Raw genomic sequence first — 24579 nt, 5'->3', positions numbered from 1 at the left:
TCCTAGAAATATACTTACCAGGCATTCTGTAAGGCCACCAGGTAGTCGCTACATATTAGTCCATTTCTTGGTCCATTCAAGTCCTCAGAGGAAACAAACTGAACACTTTAAGACTGAACACTTTATCTTTCAACAACTGACTGAATTCAGACAACTTCCTCTGGGAACACTGGTTCTTTTCAAAAAGGGAGTGGTATGGCTGCTTTATCTGGCTGCTGAGAATCTACATGGAAAGTGTAAGTTTGAAAAGGTATGCCTTGAAAATTATGTGAGTTAACTATTAAATAATTTTTTAAGTTACAGCAAGAAGTACAGCTCTCACAGGACACGTGTGAGCAAATCACCTTTACGAATTATTTGTTTTCTACTCCTTACTTTTTAGTGGAACAGCTATTGAGTACATGAGACTGTGTAACTTTCTTTTGAAAAACAAATAAACAAAAAACAAAGAAAAACTAAATATTCCCAAGGAACATACTTGAATGTCACTTTTGATTTTTTTGAATGCATCTACAACAAATAGATATTAAAAAATCAGATAAAAAGGAATTTAATGCTACTTCTAAAAAAGAAGTAAAGATACTTCTTTTCAAACATACTACTTATGAGTTCACCTTTGAAATCAAGATCATTAAAAACACTAAAATCCTGTGCATTTTTTTTTTTTTTAAAGAGAGAGCAATCACACATATGCATGTGAGTAGGGGAAGGGGCAGAGGGAGAGGGAGAGACAGACTCCTAAGCAGATTCCATGTACCTGAGAGGGGACTCAATCTCATGACCCTGAGGATCGTGACCAGAGCAGAAAACCACTTAATCAACTGAACCACCCAAGTGCGCCTAAAATCCCATTTTTTTTAAGTGTTTATTTAATCACTAGGCAAGAAATGTGCCCTATCAAGTCCATTAAACATGAAAATAATCTCAAGTTCATTTTCCTACTTGTGTTTGGAATACAAACTCTGATAAATACTAGGATGCTGACATTGTAAGAAAGAAACTAATGATCTGAAATGACCCAGCATTTGGTTTGAATGATTAGGTTGTTTGTCATGCTTATATTAATAGGTTTATAGTCTAGTCTTTCACCTGGATTTTTCTAAGCCCTAACAACTCTGTCCATCTGGCAACCCTGTTTTCCTCAACTTGTAGTATCATTCTAATATTCAAGGAACGTGCTTTATTCATATTGAAGGAACATCTAAAAGCAGAGGAAAGGCCAAAGCATGTCAGGAAAGGGTCACTGCTCTTAACTTAGAAAAGAAACTCAATCAATAGGATTTCAATAGCAGACAGTAAAATCCATGGGAACAGCACCATGAAACTTTATAATTAAAGTTCACTTAAAAATTAAGGAAATAATTTTGAGTGAGTGGGACTGTCATTATGATAAGATGATTACTGCTCTGTGTTCTCTGAAAGTTATAGGTAAATAAAAAATACTTTCAGGAAAAAGAACTTTAGAAGAATATAATTCTTGAAGGCTACCAATCTGAATGGCTACCAAAAGTATTCCTCTACATTATATATCTGGTTTTGAGCAAACACTCTCTAAAAATGAAGGCGAGAACCAGGCATGACTGATCCAAGCAGCTTCTGCTGACACTGGGTTGTAGTCCTGGGTTTTCTGCGATACCAGGGCAGGTCTGCTATGTTCTCAGAAACAGAGGGATCCAAGGCAGTGGGTAATGTGGTGCAAGAAATATATGCAAATATACCCAGCCTATAATGCCTACGATGGAATGCTGGCTTGTGGTATAACACCTTATAAAAAGCAGTTCCTTTGCCTACTTATTAAAGAGGTCCATCAAAGTTAAATAACTTGGCCATTCCGTTCACTGATTTTTAAATAAGATGATATCAAGGCTTGGGAATGTGATTTTAGAAAAAGTGGTTTAACTTTTCCAAACACAAAGGGTTGCATGAGGTCACTAAAGCCACAAAAACAAACTCTGAATCCTGAAAATTGATTCAAAAATAAATCAGATAACCTGTGAGAGCCTTTGAGAGAAGGTGCACATGAATATTCCCCTTACTGCATCCAAGTTATGGGCCCCTTAGGGATACAGTATCTTTCATTTGATCAGCCTCAAGTTTGAGAGCATGGATATCTTCTGGACCCCAGTTTTGTGACGACAGAAAGGAGTATTTATCCACATGGATATTTATAGCAGAGTTCCTTTGGAGAGTGAATAGCACCCCTTTTTTGTATATGTTCCAGACTTGACCTTCCTCTGCCCTTGGAATTATCTGGTTTGTTTTCCTCTGTAGCCAGGTTCTAAAATATCAAACACAGCTGTAGGCAAAGGAAGAGGCTGGTCAAATAGCCCACCCAGAGGTGCCATAATAAATAGAAATGGAACTAATGCATGTAGCATTAAACAAGGTTTGACTTGGCACCACTCTCTCCCAGGAGTCATTTGTATGGCAGGTCAGAAGAAAACAATGAAACAAACAAAACAACATGAAAAACAAACTGGGGGATAGGCACGCTTTAGAGTCAAATGAAGCTGAACATCATAAATTTCCTAGTGGCCACGACAACTAGGAGGAAGAGATGGAGGAACACTGCTAAAGAATGTTGTAGGGATTTTGTTTCCAAAAGGGACCTATGCACCTGTTGATGTGTTTTCCAGGCCCTTGAATGATAACAATTTATGAGGCTATTAATACTAAGCCCAAGATTTATCAGATGTGCTGTTTGTCTTGTGGCCAATATAACCTCATAAAATTTGGGTTGCATTGGGTTAAAACAGAGTGTTTTGCTATTGGAGTTATTCAGAGCATTTAAATCGCCTAATCCTACAAGAACGGTGCATTTAGCCTGCCTATTAGGGAGAGTCTTTAGGGATTCCTACCAGTTGCAGAGCCAGGCTGGAGGGGGCCGTCCATTGCTGGATGAGGTAAAATGGAGGCAGCAGGGGAGGAATGTGTCCTGGAGAAAAGACGATGTTTCTCTAATCCATCCATGCCAACCACAGCCAGCTGAGCTTGGTGCACTGAGAGCGCACGTGTGTGCTGGGGCTCCAGGAAGGGCTGTTGCCAAGAAAAGAGCACAGTAGAAAGAAACATGAGACAAGCATTGAGGGAGACACTGAGAATGACGTGTAAACAAATTAAGTTCATCAGGTCAGAGACATAATAAACGGTGTGAAGGAAAAAGAAAAAAAATAGAGAGAGAGAAAAAACAAGATCTAGTTAATAAATCCATTCAACAGATGTTTTCACACTGACTGCCAGGGCTGTCTGACTAGCTGAGGAGGAGGTGATGGCAGGAGGCCTGTCAATTTGAACTGATTGAAAGAAACAGACCTTTAACCTCAAGAGGAACATTGACTTAGATTCATTTCCTATCTTGATAGCAACGTTTTGAATATCGCTCTAGAATTTTTGCAACACAAAGTAGGAAAACAATTTAGCTGCTTTCAAATTGCCAATAAGGCTCAATACCGAAAATTCTATCTTGAATTTACTAATATTGCTAATAAAATTTAAGGGAGCCTAAAAATTACCAATTAAATGGCTATGTTTTAATACATTTCAATTTTCATATTATGGTATAATCTCAATACTATAAAATATATATATTTTATACATATATAAATATATATGTAATCTCAATATTATAAAAATGTTTAGTTTCTTTAAAGAGCATTAAATATATAATCTCAGTGATTTAACAATGTTAACATTCTTCATGCTTAAGTTATCAAATCCAAAAGCCAGGGTTTGGAAGTTCCTGGAAGATGCACTTAGGCTGCTTCTCTGTCTCTTAAAAAAAAAAAAAAAAAAAAAAAAAGGCAATTAAGTTACGAAATCAAAGAGCCAGAGTTTGGAAGTTCCTGAAGATTCACTTAGCCTATTCCTCCATCTCGAACAAAGACAATCTCTAAAACGCAGAGAGGCAACTAATTTACCTATCAATATTACATAGAGAATATCTTCCCTCTTCTTTAAAATCAAGGAATTCATAACCTTCATGCTGCTTTTTACGCTTCTTTCCTTTTCCATATTCTGAACATTGAAAATAGCTGAACATTGATCCAAAAGATGATTACCACAGGCCACAGATAAAGAAACTGATATTCCAAAAGATTAATAAAGTTTTTTTTAAGTATAAGAGTAATATCTTCTAATTTTAAAATTTTACATGACTTTCTGCTTTGATCTACCTGGATAGCATTTTCTCTTTCAAGACTTGATACACACATCACTCCTCCTTAGTGAGGATTTGCCTTATCCTTCCTGTTACTAACCTAACCCAACTGCTTGTACCCAACATGCGCCATTATATGTGACACTTGTATTTCTATATAATGCAAGGCTTGTTACCTCCTAAGTGTATAAATTACCCACTTAGAATGCTAACAAATCTACATGCAACACAACTGTATTCAATGCATACTGCATCATTTTATATCATTACAACTTCCCCTGTATATGAGTTAATGCTGCATATAAATGTGCAACTTATGATTATAAATATATAGTTATAGACCATAGGCTAAGACTACTCAGTTTTCAAAAAAAATAGTAATTATTTAAAATTAATTTTAAAATAAGTTATAGTTAACATATATGTCTATGTTGTTACTGCTGTTTTGCTCTAACTGAACCATCAATCAATTGGAAGACATTTGTCACATGCTCAGGCTTTGAGCACTGGCTTTGATAAGGATGGGTTGGTCAGGATCTAGTTCTAGTTATAATAGGTTTAATATTTTGACAGGAGTCTAACTCTCTTGTTTTCTTGAGTGTCTCCATCTTCAATACCCTGAGGATACAATAAATAGTAAGGTTGACATAGTCCCTTCTTTCATGGAGTTGATACTCAGAGGGAATGCAAATTTGTAATTATGACTTGGGGAATTTTCTGTGGGGAAAAGGGGCTTTGTTGCATATGATCTAAAATGCATGGGAAAAAATAGACCTGAATGTAATCTCCATCCTTTCTGTCTCTTCCTACTGTAATCTCTTTAACCCTCATCTAACCTAATGCTAAAGTCCGTTGATTGATCACCCTATTTCTAAGACAATCCATCGTATTCCTTCCTGCAAGAATTCTCTTCCAAATGCCCTCTGTAAGGAAGAAGTTGTCACAAAATTCTCTGAAAGAAATGAAGGTTTAAAGAACTTCCCCAGCCTGGCATTTGGGCTCTCTGACCTGAGGGTACCTGCATTCTCAACATTATGTTTTCTATTCCTTGTCTAGGTTCCAGCCAAATCCTAACTACTGTATAACAAATGTTGTCCCCAGGAGTACATTCTGATTATTATGTTGAGCCTTTTTTATGTTTATTACCTAGTTAGGATACAGATACTAAGTATTTCTAAGTATAATGCAATTATAAATATAATGAGTGCTATATAAGATAAGTGCAGAGTGCCATGAAAAAATGTAAAGAAATATCTGATACAGAGGTTGAGGCAACTTTCATTTAAGAATGTGATGTTTAATTTGAGTTGTGGAAGACAAGCTGAATACATGTTATAAGCAATCATAACACAGTAAAACCGAGGAACGACGAGTGAAAAATATAAGAAAATAGAGACAAGACAAAACAATTACCAAAGGACAATACTCTGAAATTATTTAGTGTTGGAGCCAAGAGATAATGAAGGAAATGAATGATTTCAGGATTATTTTTCTTCTGTACTTTTATGAGGCTTCCAAACTTTCTACATACCACCCGTATTAAAACTTTAATTAAGAAAAATAGTAAATGTTTTTAAAAATAAACAGTGGAGACTTAGACCCAAGAGCAGACATAGGTCAAATATTTTTGAACCTCTACTTCAAAAAGGACTAAAGAATAGAGAAAAGTCCGTTCACTTTCAAAAGAGTCAACTACATTATACACTTCTACAAATGAAGTATGGCTTTTAATGTATGGGGGAATCTTGACTATCCAGCAAGACACAATTTATTATGCTGCATATCTGACATCAAAGTATCACAAAATGGTAAGCCACTTTTATTTCAGATGGGTATTGCTCCTCAGCAATAAAAAATTTCCTGCTTGATGCTGAAAACTGAGGTAGTATTTTCCTATTATAGCTGGAATGGACTGAAGTGTTTCACTAAAGCTTTTATTTCTATTAACAATTTTAATGAGAGATAATTTTGTCCATAGTTATTTTTCATAGTTCTAAGTATAAAAGTATATATTTCTCTGTTGCTTTGTCAGAAAAATAAAATGTTGAAGAGTACAAAACCCGTTGTTATTAAAATTAGATGGATATCCAAGTTAAACTTTCATCTATTGAGCCCGAATGAAAAATGCCCATTAAGTGAATAATAACTCTCTCACTTCAAGAAAGCATTTTTGTAATTTTTTTTTTTTTAGATTTTATTTATTTGACAGAGATCACAAGTAGGTGGAGAGGCAGGCAGAGTGAGAGAGGAGGAAGCAAGTTCCCTGCTGAGCAGAGAGCCTGATGTGGGGCTTGATCCCAGGACCCTGGGACCATGATCTGAGCCGAAGGCAGAGGCTTTAACCCACTGAGCCACACAGCCACCCCAAGAAAGCATTTTTGATTAAAATTTTTAAATATACTATATTGAGTCTATTTCCTCTTTTTTTTTTTTTTTTTTAAGATTTTATTTATTTGCCAGAGAGAGAGAGAGTGCACACACAAGCAGGAGTGGTGGCAGGCAGAGGGAGAAACAGGCTCCCCACTCAGCAAGGAACCCAATGCGGAACTCAATCCCAGAGTCCTAGAATCAGGAGCAGAGCGGAAGGCAGATACCCAACCGAGCCACCCAGGTACCTCACTGAGTCTGTTTCTTAAGCATTATTAGTTGTTCTTTTTTCAGGTGATTTAATTGGGGATTTGGTTCCAATTGCTTACTTTACCAGATGGTCATTCTGGGAAATTCTTTCAGGTTACTGAGATGTGTAAGTCAACCTTTTCGTCTAAGGCCACTATGCCTGAACATCATCTGTCTCCTCCCACTGATAAAAATTGTAAATCACCTTCACAGAGGAGTTATTACGCACCTATTTTGTAAATTGTTTTATAAATTCTCTTATGCCTAATAAGATGTCAATGTTACTGCGGTCTTGGCCTTTCTAAGTCATGGGAGACAGGGATTAAAAGTAGATAGGAAAGGTCTTGAAGTTCTCTGTATGAAAAGCACATGTTCTCCCTTGGAGTGAAATATTTATTTGGGGGTGGATTGTTAACAGAGATTAAGAGGTAATAAAGCCCCTAGGCAGAGGCAAGTTGAAGGTTCTATTTTTTTGTAATAGCAGTGATTTTTCTTTACATGTGTTTGGTTTGGTTTTGCTTTCTTGTTGCCATTGCTCAGGGACCTATTTTATGACTTCTGTGTTTTTACTTTGTTTCAGATGGTTACATTTGGTTCCAGACATGTGGGTGGTTGCTAATTATGTGCTCTGATCAATATCATTATGCAACCTCAGCAACAGCCAATACAAAATTAAAAATTATACTGTTTAATCTTTGAAGTAATCATAGAAATAATCAGAATTATCTGAATTACTTTAATAAAAGATATGACCTGGAAGAAAAAAAAAGGTTCATGGGAAAATAATTATTAAAAACAGTTAAAATTCTATTTCCAAAGTTATTTCTTTAAATAATATATGTTCCTTCTCTTTTGGCATTATGAGCAAATTTAATTTCTTGATTCACAACATTTTGAACTTCAGAAGTCTCGCTTTTCAGAAAATTAGAATTGTAGATATCCCTAGAGCTTATCTTATAAAATGCCAAGGGCTGGTGGAAATTTACATCTTCTAAAGCCTTTGTATTATTCAGGATGGGTGTGTAAGTACTAGTTAACTTAAGACTTTTTATTAACATACATGTTAGTAATTTAAAAGTAGTTGCTAAATAAATAAAAATGATGCACATAACTTTAAAATAGACAAAAAAATCTTGAAAAAGAAAAAGCGGAACCCCCCTGCACTGCTGGTGGGAATGCAGAACAAGTGCATCCACTCTGGAAAACCTCCCACTGAGAGGTTTCTCAAAAAGTTAAAACTAGAACTATCCTACAATCCAGCAACCACATTACTAGATATTTACCCAAAGAATGCAAAAATACTAATTCAAAGGAATCAAAGGGATACATGTGCCCCAATGTTTACAGCACTATTACCTACAACAGCCAAACCATGGAAACAGCCCACATGTCCATCAACTAATGAATGGATAAAGAAGTTGTGTGTGTGTGTGTGTGTGTGTGTGTATAAAATCTACAGTGGAATAATACTCAACCATAAAAAATGAAATCTTTCCAATTTTAACAGCAGGGATGGAGGTGGAGAGTATTATGCTAAGTGAAATCAGTCAGAGAAAGACAAACACCATATGATTTCACACATATGTGCAATTTAAGAAACAAAACAAACGAGTGAAGGGGGAAGAAGAAAGGAAAGCAAACCAAGAAACAGACTCTTAACTAGAGAGAACAAACTGATGGTTAACAGAAGGGAGGTAGGTGCGGGAATGGGTAAAATAGATGATGGGGATTACGGAGTGCCACGGTTGTGATGAGCACTAGTTGTTGTATGGAAGTGTTGAATCACTATATTGTATACCTGAAACTAATATTACACTGCTGTTAACTAACTGGAATTTAAATGAAATTTAAAAAAAGAAATAATTTAGATTTATGAAAATACACCATATTGATTTAAAAAAAAGCAAAACCAAGAAGAAACCAACCTAAAGTATTTGGAGAAAAAATAATGGAGAAAAAAAGGAAGCACTGAAAAAGCTGAACAATATAATTCACAAGGAGATGCCAGAAACAAATCCCGAATCCCTGCCTATTATTGAACATAGTTGATGTGAAGGTACTCAATTTACCAGTTAAAAGGTAGAGAGTAAAAGTGAATTTAAAAGACAGAAAGGCTTTATTCTTTGGCAGAGCAAGTTTACATTAAAAGGTTCTATGAAGACATATAAAAAATACTTTAAAGGGGGGGGGGGAGAGGAGAAACCTTGCACAGCCACATTGAAAAAGAGACAAAACAGACCTTATGAGCAAAATATTAGAGAACATCTAAGGGTACATATAAAATAATATGAAAGTTTAATTAAAAACAACAACAAATTTAAAACCTAGGAATATCGGCTCAACATGTCAGGAGCATAAACTGGCAGGACTATAAAGAAAAAAATAAAAAATTCACATCATGGAAGGAGGTCATAACAAACTTTCCACAAAACAAAGTAGGTTACAGACTTGAATAACACAGTTCTCTAACTTAGAGATATATTAAATTTGTAAAAAATAAAATATATTCTTTCAAGGACATATGTACATAATTACAAAACTTACCCTATAATAAAGCAAATGTCAACAAGCTTTTAAAAATTAGTACTTATAATGGAGTATTATTCAGCCTTAAAAACATTGTGACATGTACAACAACACAGATGAACCTTAAAGGCATTAGGCTAAGTGAAATAAACAAGTCACAAAAGACTACTACTATGTGATTCCACTTACATGACATACCTAGAGTAACTAAATTTATCAAGACAGGATGGTGGTTTGCCAGGGGCTGGGAAAAGGAGGAAACAGCCGTTACATAAAGGGTAGAGTTCTAATTTGGAAAGATGAAAAAATTCTGGAGAGAAATGGTAGTGATGGGTGTGCAATAATGTGAATACACTTAATGTCACTGAACTATATCCTTAAAAATTGTTAAATGGTCATTTTTTTGTTACATATATTTTACTGTAAAAAACAATTATCACAGATCATGTATACTGACCACACTGTAGTCAGAGATATAAAGTGAGAGGAAAAGATACACTACACTCCATGATAGAAAGAATTACTATAAAATTAGCAATTCTTCCCAAATTAATTTTAGCATATTTCAGCTGATTCTAAATTTTGTTTAGGAGATAAAAGTAATATGAATTCTGAACATAAAGAGTAAGTTGGGGAGATAGACCAAACCAAGGAATTATATATACTAAAAGCTAAGTCATTTAACACAATAGATATTTATAGATCATGGAATAGAGTATAACAGATTAGCAGAATAGAACAGAGTACAAAAGGAGACCCATGACTATATGGAAAATCCATATATAACAAAGATGACCTACAGAGTAACAGTTAAACAAGGAATGTCAACACATGATGCTGGGAAAACTGGTGATCCATAATAGGAACAACGAATTTAGATACCTAACTCATAATCATGCAAAAAACAACTGAAAGGTGTGGAGAATATCATTCCTAAGTCAGGGAAGAAAAGGAGTTAAAATACTTTTATGTAACATGAGTCAGTAAAATACAAGCCACTGTTGAAAAGAGAAGAGACTGAACAAGTTAGAATGTACCCTAAGAATCTACTAGGCCCCAAAACTGGAGCTTGCTGTCCCTTCACCGGGGCCTAAAGACTGGGGCGGCAAGAGGAGGGCCCAGGATCCCTCCTCATCCCACGCATTGCTTTGAACAGACTCAAGCTCACAAAGCAGGCATCACTTTAGGTTCTGACACAAGTTCATTAAGAACTCACGGCTATGTGCTAATTAGATCTGGGCCTGAGTCCAGACCGCTCAGCCCAGAAGAGAAGATAAATTGGGGGTAAAATATTTGCAAATATTTATTGGATAACGCATTTTTTAATGTCTGCATTATATACATAACTCCTAAAAATAAATGGGGACAGAAAAATGGACAAATGGTATGAATATGCAATTCCCAGATAATGAAATATTCCATAAGCCTACAAACACATGAATAGAAACCACCTCAGTGATAACTTAAAAAATGCAAACTAAAACCAAGAAGGGATACCATTTTACACTCATATTGATTCAAAATTTGAAGTCTGACAATACCAAGCATTAGTGAAAATATAGAGCAAGAGAAACTCAGACTGCTTGTAGGAGGATAAACTGTTAGACCTACTTCAATGAACAATCCACTAATATTTAGTAAAAGTGAAAATGAACCATAAATCTACAGTGAAATTGGTGACTGAAAAAGCAAGCAAAAGCATGTATATGAAGTTAATCATTTAAGTTAAAAAATGTGCAAGTGAAGAGCATATACTGTTTAAATACGTATATGAATGTAGTAAAAATATAAAGAAACACATGGGAAAAAAGAAAACAAATTCAGAAGAATAGAAGGGATAAAACAGGAGAGAGATACAGGTAACTGCTGTACAATAATATTATATAATAATGTGACATATACCATATGATGTACATTATATGACATTTTTAGGCCAGATGTTATGTTCATTTTATAAGTTTTATTATTTTTTCTGTATATAAATACATCTAAAGTAAATTTTAAAAGTTTAAAAGTTGGCATATATAAAACACCAATATTATTCAACATACAATGGTTTTATTGAAAAGGTAAGTTTATATGGAAGAAATAAAGATTCATTGGAAAATACAAATACAAAGAATGAGTGAAAAAGTAAAAGTAGATGAGAAAAAATAAAACTATGAAAATGTTATTTTTTATTAAGTCTAAATATGCTAATTTAGGGGTACCTGGGTGACTAAGTCGGTTAGGTGGCAGACTTGATTTCCCCTCAGGTCACGATCTCAGGATCCTGAGATATATCCCCATATCTGGCTCTGTGCTCAGCAGAGAGGCTGCTTGGGATTCTCTCCCTCTCCCTCCCCCTGCTCACTCACTCTCTCTAAAATGAATAAATCTTCCAAAAAAATTTGAATTTTAATTTACTTTGAAGTCAATATATACTCATAAAATATAAATTAATTTGTACCAACTTTCACTGATAAATGAATACAATAACATGTACCATTAAGTACATTTTGTCTTTAGAATTTTAACATATTATTCAATTCATCTCAGTGAAAGAACAATGATACTCAAGGGACAGAAATGAGAGCCGAAGGATGTAAACTGGGAACTTAAAATGAAGATTTGGGACAGAAAACATATTTAAGTTTGCAAATTTTAGATAAAATCTAAAAAAGACAATTAACAGTAATTACTTCTAAACACTGATACTACGATAGCTTTATTGATTGCTACTTTTTATTCTGACTATTTTTTAAACTGTCCAATAAGCATACATTTTAAATGTTTTTTTAATGTTTTTTTAAAAACATTAAAGTTTTTAAAAAATGTTTTACTTTCTGTAAGATCAGTATTTTAATTGATTAAATATGCTAAGGTGGTGTGTATGTGTGTATTTAAAGTAAACAAGAACTGACATTAACTCAGACTGGGACAACGAAGGACTCTTAGATACAAGGTACCTATGAATAGAAACCCCCACTGCACTGCTACTATTCCAGTCCCAAACTTAGAGCCTGGAACAGAACAGGAGGTCACTTAATTTTGTGTTTGAAGAATGTATATATTACATCATAGAAATAGGACTGCTTCTAAAAAGAGAGAGAGAAAAACCAAAAAATAAGACTCTTAATTACAGAGAACTGATTGTTACCAGATGGGAGTGGGTAGAGGGATGGATGAAATAGGTGAGGAGGATTAAAGAATACACTTAAGATAAGCACTGAGTAATGTAGAGAATTGCTGAATCATTATACTGTACTTCTGAAACTAACAATATGTTAACTATGTTGGAATTAAAATTTAAAAATTATAATTAAGTAAATAAAATGATAAACTAGGAGAAAAATTATATAACTGCTTTTATATTTGAAAGAAAAATATGACTATTTGACTGAGCTGCTAAATCTACATCATTTTTAAATGTAACTTAAATTTCTTGTTTTTCTTCTTCACAATGTACAACAAAATTCTTTGCTAAACCCATGAACAACTCTAGGTCACTAAGATATCCTATTTTGTTTTAACTCACCAGCGTATTAGAATAATTACTTTATCCTATTAAAGTCATGGTTAGAATAGGGTGATTGAAATGAAGTTCCAGAGAAAGTCTACGCTACTGCAGATGATACTGGGTGTGTACAAGTAATTTAGTATTACCTTAGGACCTTAAAGAAAGGCTGAGACACTGGTTGATGACATTTGGCTCAACAGTGGTACGGTGAGGAATAGAATCCAAATATGGTACCTGTGAGCTGTAGTCTCCAAGTGGGGTACAAAAGAAAATAGTAGCCCTTCTGCTGCTATTTAAAAGACAGTTCAATGGAGAAAGAACAGTCCTTCACCAAACATAGCTGGTTCAACTGCATATCCACATGCAAAAGAATGAAACTGAACTTTTCTCATACCATACACAAAAATTAACTCCAAAAAGATTATAGAACAAAAGTTAAGAGCTAAAATCCTAAAATTCTTTGAAGAAATACAGGAGTAAATCTTCACAGATACAAGACCAAAAGACAAAAGTGACCCTCACAGCAGATAAATTAAGAGATAATCAGAGGTAAAAACTTTTCTTTCAGAAGGACACGACCAAGTAACAATCTACAAATCAGAGAAAATAACTGCAAACCATATACTGGGTAAGATATTTGTACCTTGCACATATAAAGAATTCTTATGCCCCAATAACAACAACAATAAAAAAACCCCACCCAATTAAAAAAAATTAAGTAAATTTCTTTAATAAACATTTCTTTAAAACAGATATACAGGCATAATACTCCATAGTGTACATGAGAGACTACAGACTCTGAAAAACAATCTGAGAGGTTTGAAGTGGTGGGGGTGGTGGGAGGTTGGGGTACCAGGTGGTGGGTATTATAGAGGGCACGGATTGCATGGAGCACTGGGTGTGGTGAAAAAATAATGAATACTGTTATGCTGAAAATAAATTAATTAATTTAAAAAAAAAAAGATATACAGGAGCGCCTGGGTGGCTCAGTGGGTTGAAGCCTCTGCCTTCAGATCAGGTCATGATACCAGGGTACTGGGATCAAGCCCCACATTGGGCTCTCTGCTCAGCGGGGAGCCTGCTTCCTCCTCCTCTCTCTCTCTGCCTCTCTGCCTACTTGTGATCTCTGTCAAACAAATAAATAAAATCTTTTTAAAAAATGTTTAAACAGATATACAAATGGCCAATAAACACATGAAAAGATGCTCAACATCATAAGCTAACAGGAATTTGCAAATCAAAACCACAATGAGAAATAACTTCACAACAACTAAACCGGTTTATAATCAAAAAGATATATAATAGCAATTGTTGGTGAGAATGTGGAGAACTTGAAACTTTTCATACACTTGGTAAGAAGGTACTATGATGTAGCCACTTAGGAAAGAGTTTGGCAGTACAATGAACTAACACATGACCTAGCAATTTCAATAACATGTATATACCTAAGAGAAATAAAAATATATATTTCACAAAAATTTAAACATGAATGTTTACAACATCACTATTCATAATAGTGTACAAACACCAATCAACTGATGAATAAACTATGGTATATCTATGCAATGGCATATTATCTAGCTGTACAAAAGTAAGTTTTTTGTTGTTCATTTATAAATACACAATGTTATTTGCCATTTTCAGGGGAAATACAGGCATTAAACTGCAAACTGATAAAGTACAAATACTTAAAAATGTATAAATATCCCCTCAAAATAAATGAGAGTAAACTCAATCTTAATATCTTTAAATTTAAAAACCGCAAGCCTATCCATTAAGTGAGGGTCGTAAATGAAACAACACTAAATGACTGGAAACACCACATAAGCACAACCCAATGCCACCAAAAGGCCTCCTCCTCCTCCAGGGGCAGTGCTGGGGAAATGGGTCATCTGGTGGCTAAAAAAGGTTGTGATAAACTGCTGAAGCCAAACATTTAACAATATACAAGAGACTTTACATAACAGAGGTAAATCCTCAATTCTGGAGAGCTTGGTTAACCAGATTATTGGCAAAGGAAGAGAAAATAGAACATAGGCAGAAGTCTCCGAAGCATTTGAAACCAGAGGTGTAAGAGCCTCTGACCTACCTGTTAGCATTCCTGGTGGTCCAATGAGCACAACTACCCTGGGAAGCTGCAGGTCAAGAAGCAAAGCACTGCTCCTTGCTAAGCCAGGTCCCCTTCATTCTGAGAGTCCCTACCAGCAGGTGACAAAGGGCTGTTCTCAAAGTACGCGGACAGAAGTTTTTAAAGGAATCCTAGCAGCTTCAATGTCATGTCCCATAGGCAGAGCCCATGCAGGTTGGTGTATGAAGTCTCAATCATCCCAGAAATACCAAGGAGAAGTGCAGTTATACAAAGAAAACAGTAAAGTGCCAGAAAGAGACACTTGTGATGCACTGTAAACATCCAATTTCATTGTGGTCTGTCTCTTCAGCTACAGAAGCCAAGTGGTCAGGCCTCCCAAGCAGAACTCCATCCCAGAGGAGGCAAGGACACCAGCTCCTCCACAAGTCTCCGAGGCGGTTGAGGCAAAACTACTTCCATTTAAAATGATTAACTAGCTCAATACATAATGTAGCCACACCTTCAGGCATTTCTTTCTTTCTTTTTTTTTTTAAATTTTATTTATTTTATTTGACAGAAAAAAAGATCACAAGTAGGCAGAGAGGCAGGCAGAGACAGAGGGGGAAGCAGGCTCCCTGCTGAGCAGAGAGCCCGATGCGGGGCTCGATGCGGGGCTCGATGGGGCTCGATGCGGGGCTCAATCCCAGGACCCTGAGATCATGACCTGAGCCAAAGGCAGCAGCTTAATCCACTGAACCACCCAGGCGCCCCCTTTCAGGCATTTCTTAAAGGTAAAAACACTGGATAGGTTATCCACACTGGGAAAGGAGAGATACAAAAATCTCTCGTCTGGGAAAATACAAAACAGAAGCCTTGACAGCTGTTCCACGCCAGGGTCCTACAGGAGGATCCTGGCCCTGAAGAAGGCCCAGGCCTCAACGCAGAGGCAAAGGAGCTAGTGAAACGCGTAAGCTGCTTCTGTCTTCAGCTGCCAGTGGAGGCTGAAAAATGGCCAACTGATCGCACCTGGCAGGCAGAACAGGTGATCGCACCTGGTGCCCGAACAGGTAGCAAGCAACCACCTAGACCCCGGGGCCGAGGTGCTGTGGCCATCTACCACTGAAGCCCTGGCAACATTCCACACACAGTTTACGTAGCACTCAAAGTGCTGCCCTTTAACGATCTTCCAGCTCGGTCGCAAGCGTCCTGGCGCAGGCCCGTGCGGCACCTGGCAAACCAGCCGAGGCCCCCATCCGCACGTCCCCGTGGCCTGCAACCCTCCTCTTTTGTGGGGACGCCCGGCCTCGCACAGCGGGTCCCGTCTCTCACCACCCACCTCAGATGCCGCAACAATTCACTACCAGATTTCTCGCGAAACTGTCAAAAACAGGTTTCTTGGCACAGCCCGGGTTCTTCGACACGCCCGTTGCGTCGGAAAGGGTAAGACGTTTCTCCCAGCTGCCAGCACTGTGTTCGCCTATCCTTGACCCTTATCCTTGTAAAATCCGGACTCTCTCCCTGGGTCATGGCCTATGGGGAGTTACGCGGCTCCTTGGAAACCAGGCAGAGGCCCTTGGCCTGGTCTTCACTCCCGTGCCTGCAGGAAGCGCCGCTGTTGACCAGCTGCTCCACCGTCCAGCCCTCGAAAGCCAGGAAGACCACCGGCGTGAGCGCCTCCTCCCGACACGGACGCACGCGGTACACGGCACCTGGGACGTTTTGCTGTCTCCTTCTCTAATTTTATCCTTCACAAGTCTTATTCCTGAGGAAACAGAATTCCGCTTCCTCCAACACTCCCTACTCTGTCCAGTTCAGCGCAGGTACCACAACACTAGCACAGCCGTGTCCGAGGCTCGGCCGGATGAGCCTGGCACAAATGGTCTACGGAAGATTTCCGGTCGCACAGCATCTGCTAGGAGGTGAGGAAATAGGTTCCGCCTTCCATGCGTTGGAGGTCCTAGTGCTTGCACCTGGGACACCGAGCCCCGCCCTGCAGCCACAACACAGGCCGTACCTTCCCAACCTCCCCCTTCCACTCCCTGCACCCCCCCCCCCCCCGCCCAGAACCACCCCAAGGCACAGGGCCCGAGGCGGACTGCGGCCTGTACCTGCAACACTAACTAGCACACAGTCCTTCTCCGCCAAGATCTCCGCAAGCCACACCACGGCGTCACAGAGAACACCTTCCGGTTCACGGGGTGAAATGCCTCCAGGCGGTCCAAAGGTACAAACTTTCAGGGCCCCTGCGTGGGTGGCTCAGTCGTTAAGGGTTAGACTTGGTTTCTGCTCAGGTTAAGATCACAGGATCAAGATGGGGTCACAGGGTCAGCTCCACCTGATCCCCGAGGGTTCTGCTTGAGATTCTCTGCTTCTCCCTCTGCCCCAACCCCCTTTCTAAAAAATAAGTATTAAAAAAAAGGGGGGGAGCACAAACTTTCGGTTATAGATGAGTCCTGGAGATGTAATGTACAGCATGGCAACTATAGTCACTAATATGTATTCAAAAGAAAAAAGTAATGAAATGCTGATGCATGCCACAGCATGGATGAATCCTTGAAAAAATTATACTAAGTAAAAGAGGACAACCACAAAAGACCATGTTTTGTACAATTCCATCTACATAAAATGTCCAGAACAGACATTTTTCTTTTATGGAGACAGAAAGTAGATTCATAGTTCCCTAGATTAGAGGTGGAGAATTACTGCTGATGGGCACAGTTTCTTTTCAGCTTGAGGAAAATTTTCTAACACCGACTGTGCTGATGGTTGTACAGCTGTGTGAATATATTTAAAACCATTGAATTGTACACTGACGTGACTCAGCTATATGATATGTGAATTATATCTCGATGAAGTTGTTAAAAATAACTTTTTTATCATAGTGCAAAAGGTTTCTATCCCATTACCTCACAAGATAAAATATATTTACAAATCATCTTTATTTCATTGTTAGCTCACCTTTCTTAATTTCTCCTTTTGTACATATTCTGTTAACATAAATAATACATTGTTGTGGTGATATGCTTATATAATTTGGAGAGATATATTTTTACATCTGTTTATATATCTATATAATGATTATGTACATAAGTACCTGCTAAAATATTTGTATTGCTTGTGATTTTAAAAAGTTGTAGACCATAAGAGTTGGCAAGTAAAATGCTCCTTTTTAAAGTAAAACTTTGATAAGATAGAGGGTACCTTCAACAAATACATAAGACTGCTCACTATTCCTCTTCTCCCATTACAGTGGGCAGTAGTATTTCTGAATTCTAAAGTGACACCCAGTCCAGGAGAAGCTGGAATAACAAGTTTGTGCTCAACAACAACAGAAAGCACTCACTATTTCTATACTAACCTTCCAGTTCCTAGTGGTGGCCCCTTGTAGCAGAGGTCAGGCTCCAGGTAGATAAATTATTGCTCCCACATACTCACTGGTTGCTTCCAGTGAGGTCAGATCAGTCTCACTCCCTTCTTCTCAGGTTCTTCTCCTTCCAAACAAGTCTTTGCTTAGCATATTTTTCATGCCATCAAACAATATACAAAAAGGCACAAAGGAAAGGTAAAATTTTATATGTCAAATAGTGTCCTCACTTTCAGATCATGAAGAATCTATAAACAACAATGTATCTCACAAGGCAGAGCTGTTGGTAGCTGAACACTACAAAATTTTCAGGTAAAGCATCACCAGCAGAATCGGAAGGAATCCTTTTCAAGTGTAACCACCATTTATATACACGTGCAATGTGAGTGTGTATGGTGTAGAGTTAAACCATGGTTCTGGATCGAGGCTTAGAGGTTTATTTTAATACTATAAAACTGAACCTATTTGACAACATTGTTCCGCAATTAGTTGGAATGTTGGGAAAAGTTACTACATATATGCACAGTATGTAAATTGCTTCCGATGCATTTATAGACATCCTCAGATATAAGAGTTCCAGAAGAAAATACATTACTAATTTGGTTGTACTTTGCATTTATATCTGTGGTTCCTTTAGAAATGTTTAGGATCCAGCCCCTTTGCAGTGCTCTTGGAAAATCACCGTTTTAAATCAGTGGGGATTTTACTCCACTACAGAATACAAAAGAAACCACATTTAAATTTTGAAATTAAATAAGTAGCTATTCCATAATGAGTAAATTCTTTCACAATAAAAAGTAAAGAAAACAAGTTATATTTTTGTTCCTTTGTTTGCTTTTTAGCTTCTACATTTTTACAATTGCCTGTAGAAAAAAAAATTTCAAGAGAATAGATTGAAATTATTTTAATTACATAACAGCCCAGAGGAAGATGAAATTGTGCAATGGCCTAGACTAGCACCCTCTGTCTGGTTGATGGCCAAAGAGCAGTGCAGCTTGAACAATAGAGCGCTGGTCTAGAAATAATAGCCTGAAGATAAAGAGAGAAAAATAGGGGTTTCTGTTGACTATGATGAATCTCCTGAGCATTTCCTTTATTCCTCCCCTTTGATAATTAGAGTCCAGATATAAAACAAATCATAATGAGGGGGATGACAAGCAATATAAATCATTGCTATTTAAGACACATGAAATAGATGGATTTATTTTGAATAAGCGTTCTTAGTTTAGGTTCTCTGGACAAATTCTAGTGGATATAAAACCCCTGAAATTGTGCACAAAGTTGCGTAAGTATGTGCATCTGTGAATTTTTTGGAGACAGTCTGCAACTTTCATCAAAGGAATTCTGAATTTTTAAAAAATGGTAAAAATCACAGCTCCTTAAAAATGCAGTAAGTAGCCTTAATAATATCCCACTAACTACAACTTTTAGGTTTCTCTATTAATAAACCAATTTTATGTCCTGAGTGGATTTTTTTTGAACCTATGTGTTTAAACATATAACAAGGCGGGTCAAATAAGTAGGGTGAGAACTCCTACAGAATCAGGCATTTAAATGTTATACTTTCACCTCTCAGCCCAAGAAAACACCTTACCAAACTCAACGTTAGGAGAACCACCATATTTCACAACCAGCCTCCAGATCCAATTACATGTGTGCAAATTACCAAATGTCAAGTTCTAGAAAATGTGTGATTTTATGTCCATTTCACCCTGTCTCCCAAAGCATGCATATGTCAAAGGCAAGATACTCCATTTCTCTTTTGTCACCAAACTAGAAGTCAGTCATTGATAGCTCCCTGCTAAAATGTTTGCTTACAAAAAAGGAAGAAAAAGAATATTGTTTAGCCTGTATTCCTTCTGGCATTTAACCACAAGCATCCTCTTAAAACAGAAAACTTTCCTCTTAAAATAGACAAGTGTTTGAAAAGGCACACAGATCAACCTGTAGCATGTAAGAAAACATCTTAAATAAACACTTGTCTCTATAAGTCAGAGTTGAATATTGCTGTTTCCTCCATAACTAGACCTTTAACAATAATCCTAGGATCCATTTGCTAAGATAAACATAACATAATACACCTCAAAATACTTTAATTTTTGAAAGGAGTGCTTTTGTAACTATTTCCTCAAACCTAAGAAACACATATCACAAAAAAACTTTGTAACTTGAACAATTCTGTAATTATTTCTTGACTTTGGTGGAATTTAATGAATTAAATCTATTCACTCATTCCCTATATTAAGTGTCTAGTAGATGTTGGGCATCCTGTTAGAAACCAGAAGATACAACGATAAACAAAACAGAGTCACTCCCCTGTAAAGTTTATAGTCTAGTGAGGGGCACAAATATTCATCAGTTCTGCACAAATAAATAAAAAGGAGCAACAGAAGTAAGGGGTATAAGAGACTCAAGAAAAACCTCTCTAAGGAAGGGATATTTGAACCAAAAGATGAAGAATGGGAAGGATTTAAGTTGACAGAGAGGAAGAAGAATGTCCCATGTGGAGGGAACAGCATGTTTAGAGTGGGTCTGGTGGTAGGGCACTTGGTAAGTAGCTTGGAACAGGTGCAGGTCAGTATGGAAATTTATAATGATAGGAGACTGCAGGAGCATGTGGAGTGAGACTGTACAGAATTTGCATCCTATCTAAAGAGGCTGAATCTTACTCCTAAAATCAGTGGCAAGTCAGTGAATAGTTTTAAGCTCCCAAGAGTTTAGGCCTAGGAATTGGCCTTTTAGTGGGGATGCTAAAAAAAGATTCATACTTTGAAAGTATCATTCCAGCAGAATAACTCATATTTTATGTAGTGTGGATAACTTAATATTCATGCACCTTCCTAAACAAACTAAAGTTATTAAAAAGAGTAAAAGCTCCTAGGTTTGTACTCCAAACCTATCATTTTGCAAGTGTGAAAACTGGGGGAAATTTACATAACATCTCAGAGCATCCTTATAAAATGAAATAATAATGTGTATCTGATGAGTATTTTCTTTAAGCTAAAACTGACTCTCTATAACAAAATAACAGTGTGTTGTTGGGTCAATCTTATACCTTATCTCTGGTCTCATGACTGATGTCACAGTCTCAAGATTGTTCAACATTTGCCCACTTCAGCAACCATCAAATATAGCGCTTCTCAGATTCCATGCTTGTTTAGCTCCTTTGCCAGAATTTTATTTAGTCTTCTTACATGTATCTTATTACATAGATCTTTATATGTATTTTATTTGTTGTATGTATTATACATATTTATATATTTACATATATATTTATTATATGGATTTTATTACATATGTATCTTCTTACATATATCTTTATTGTTTTGCTAAGATTTTATATATATAAAGCTTCTTGTATTAAAACCCTACATAGTTATCAGGATAACAAGACAAAGCTTTATAAATCTATTGTGATGTCTCTTCACTTCATATCTTTTAACCCTTGGTTTCTAAAACATCCCTGGTCTTAACTCTCAGGGGTCAGTAGTTTATCAGCTCACATATCATGCTTATCAAAAAACTATTAAAATTACAACACTAGCTTAATTAATAATTTGGCCCACAGTAATGGACGGTGTGCAGATTCTGCTGAGTGGTCTCACTTGGTGCCGTAAATTGTTGACATTCACCAGGAGCCAAAATTTCCTTTATTAAATTCACTTGTCACAATTACTTCTGAAGGCTTTTGCTCCCTGTATAGGCATATCAAACTCTTCAGTCCTGCTATACAACTTGTATTGTTTTAGTCTTAACTTAGATTAACTGCAGCTACCTGCTTTAGTAGTGTTCATCAAATGGAAAAATGTATGTCTTATTAGAATAAGATATCCTTTTAGGTCTCTGATTTTTTTTTCCAAAATATTTTATAGTTTCTGAAAGAGCATAGTGATTAAGGAGTATGGCATCTAATGCTAAATTGGTTGGATTTGAATTCTAGCTCTGTCACTTGTTAGCTGTGTGATTTCTGAGAAGTTAAATTCTCTAAAACGAAGATGATAGTATCAAGTATGTTATAGATTTTCGTAAGTGTTGAAGTAGTATATTAATATACACATTTTATAATGGTGCCTGGCATATATTGAGCATTATGTAATGTTAGTTGTAGTTATATAGTTGTTATCAATTATAGCAGAGCTTATCAGCAATAACAGACATTGAAATTAATTATTTTTAAAAATAGATTTATGATAGTTTTTTTTTAAAGATTTTATTTATTTATTTATTTGACAGGGAGAGACACAGTGAGAGAGGGAACACAAGCAGGAGGAGTGAAAGAGGGAGAAGCAAACTCCCTGCCAAGCAGAAAGCGCAATGCGGGGCTCCATCCCAGAACCCTGGGGTCATGACCTGCATCAAAGGCAGATGCTTCCCAACTGAGCCACCCAGGTACCTCTGGAATTAATTCTTTAAACTTATAATGTAGAATTAATAATAGAGCGATGTTAATTGCACTTTTGTTAAAACTCTCAGTTAAAAATATTTAATCAAGATAGCATTTTGTTAATATTTTGACGGTATATAAGAAGGCCTTTCCATTTGTAGATTGAAATAACAAACTAGTACTTAAATTGGTACAATGATCATATTGCCTGTGGTAAGAATTTTATCAGTGTTTATATCAGAAATGACTATTTTCATAAATTTTACAAGTTAAATGATAATGATTCTCAATTTCAAAACGTTTTCCCAGGTTTCTCCTTACAACTGATCTTCAATAATTTTATCTTCCCTGAGATTGTCCTGTTTGTTACACTGCACGGTTTTTAAAATGTTTATTGATCAGCATTTATTCATTCCTACTCAGTGTATACTCACCAATCAATAGATATCTTTTTAAAATCCAAAAGGAGATATAGCTATAATAACTTAGTATTAGCAAAAGAACCTTGTAATATCTAAAAAGAATAAATGCATAATATAGTGCTTTAGACAATGCTTAAAATTTTAGTTTAAGATCCTATCTGGTATTATTTGGTTTTAGTATAACATGTTTAATTCCGAACAGAGTGAGCAGAAACAATGCAAATTTCACTAACATAAGTTTCTAGCTTACATGAATGAACTCTTTAATTTATTTTATCTCTCTGAAAAATTTAAAATATTATGTATATTTATGTACATATTATTAATAAAGTATCAAAATTGCTACTGAAAATTATATTTATAAAGTAGATCGGAAAATGTGCAATAAATGTGAATAAGGTATTTAAAATGATTATGTTCAATTATCACTGAACTTACTATATTTGATTGATTACACATCAATAAACATGCTATACCTAGTGTTAACGGTGTGACGTTTTATCTGCTGCATTCTTCACCAAAAAGAATAAATAACAACTACTTGTTCAAAACTTGTTCACAGTTTGTTCACAACTGAGTAAAAGCTAAAATTCTCATTATTATTAAATGGTAAGTTTGTCATTAGTTTTACCTGGAGATTTTAAACCACACGTCTTAGAAAATGGGGTTTGAAGTCAGGTGAATGGAGGAGGTTGCAGTAGTTGAGGGAGGAGAAGAAAACTGAAAGTGTGTTGTTAATCATCTTTAGGAGTTTTAACCTCATTTTTAATGCAGTGAGCATTCATTGACATGTTTTAGAAGGTGAAAGAGCATGGTTATATTTGCATTTATGGAGGACATAATACTTCATTTTAGTTGAATTGAAACTGAAAGACTGGTTGTTGGCAGGGCTGATGAGTCATGACCAGTAGGCCATTCGGTGAGCCACACATCCTTCATTCTACCTGCCCAACAGTCCCAGAATCTGTGGATATTTGCTTTGGTTTGTATGAGTTTAACTTTGCATTTGGTGAAGAGAAAAAGAAGAGTTCTGGTGGGTTATGAGAGAAAAGATGGGACAAGATGACAAATGGAGAGGAATAAACAAGTCTGCCCTCTGTTTGGCCCTACTGGATAGTTACTGGAGCTCCAGGAGACCAGGCCTTCAGTTAAAAGGTGAAAGATCTGTTTTTGTATGAGATTTAAGGTACAAGGACTGTTCTTTTGGGCCTCCTGTGACAAAATGGGTCATAAAGTTTGAAAGAAGGCATTTTCTCGTTTCTGGCAGGAAAGAAGTCACTTAAGACTATAGGAAATGAAGGGCCTTTTGGCAATCTGATGATTGTAAAGCTTGGAGACCCAGGGATGCAGCAACCCAAGTGGTGGTGGGCATGACAGATCACGGCAGGAGTTGGTGGTTTTCAAGTGAGTGTGGACTCATTCCTGAACATGTTAAGTACTAGAGGGGCATTGAATCAGGCTCTTATTCCAGAGTAATGGAGTTGGGGAATATCATGATAGCAGACAGTGGGTAATTGATGCAAATGTGACCTAATTTACTCACT

General features: G+C 36.5%; 1 protein-coding gene across 13 annotated transcripts in view; it reads right to left on the bottom strand.

The window, feature by feature from the left end:
- The window catches only part of HDAC9 (histone deacetylase 9), a 924856-nt gene that overhangs the window by 295857 nt on the left and 604420 nt on the right, over nt 1–24579 (bottom strand). For all 13 annotated transcript variants that reach the window (XM_045062751.1, XM_045062752.1, XM_045062760.1 and 10 more), the window contains one exon: nt 2859–3036. In XM_045062751.1, the coding sequence (XP_044918686.1) occupies nt 2859–3036 (178 nt within the window). The remainder of the gene's footprint in view (nt 1–2858; nt 3037–24579) is intronic.

Source organism: Mustela putorius, unplaced genomic scaffold (assembly GCF_011764305.1).
Source record: "Mustela putorius furo isolate JIRA1106 unplaced genomic scaffold, ASM1176430v1.1 tig00003845_pilon_pilon_pilon, whole genome shotgun sequence".
Taxonomy (NCBI): domain Eukaryota; kingdom Metazoa; phylum Chordata; class Mammalia; order Carnivora; family Mustelidae; genus Mustela; species Mustela putorius.
Note: the sequence above shows the minus strand (reverse complement) of the source record. Positions and strands in the feature narration are given on the sequence as shown.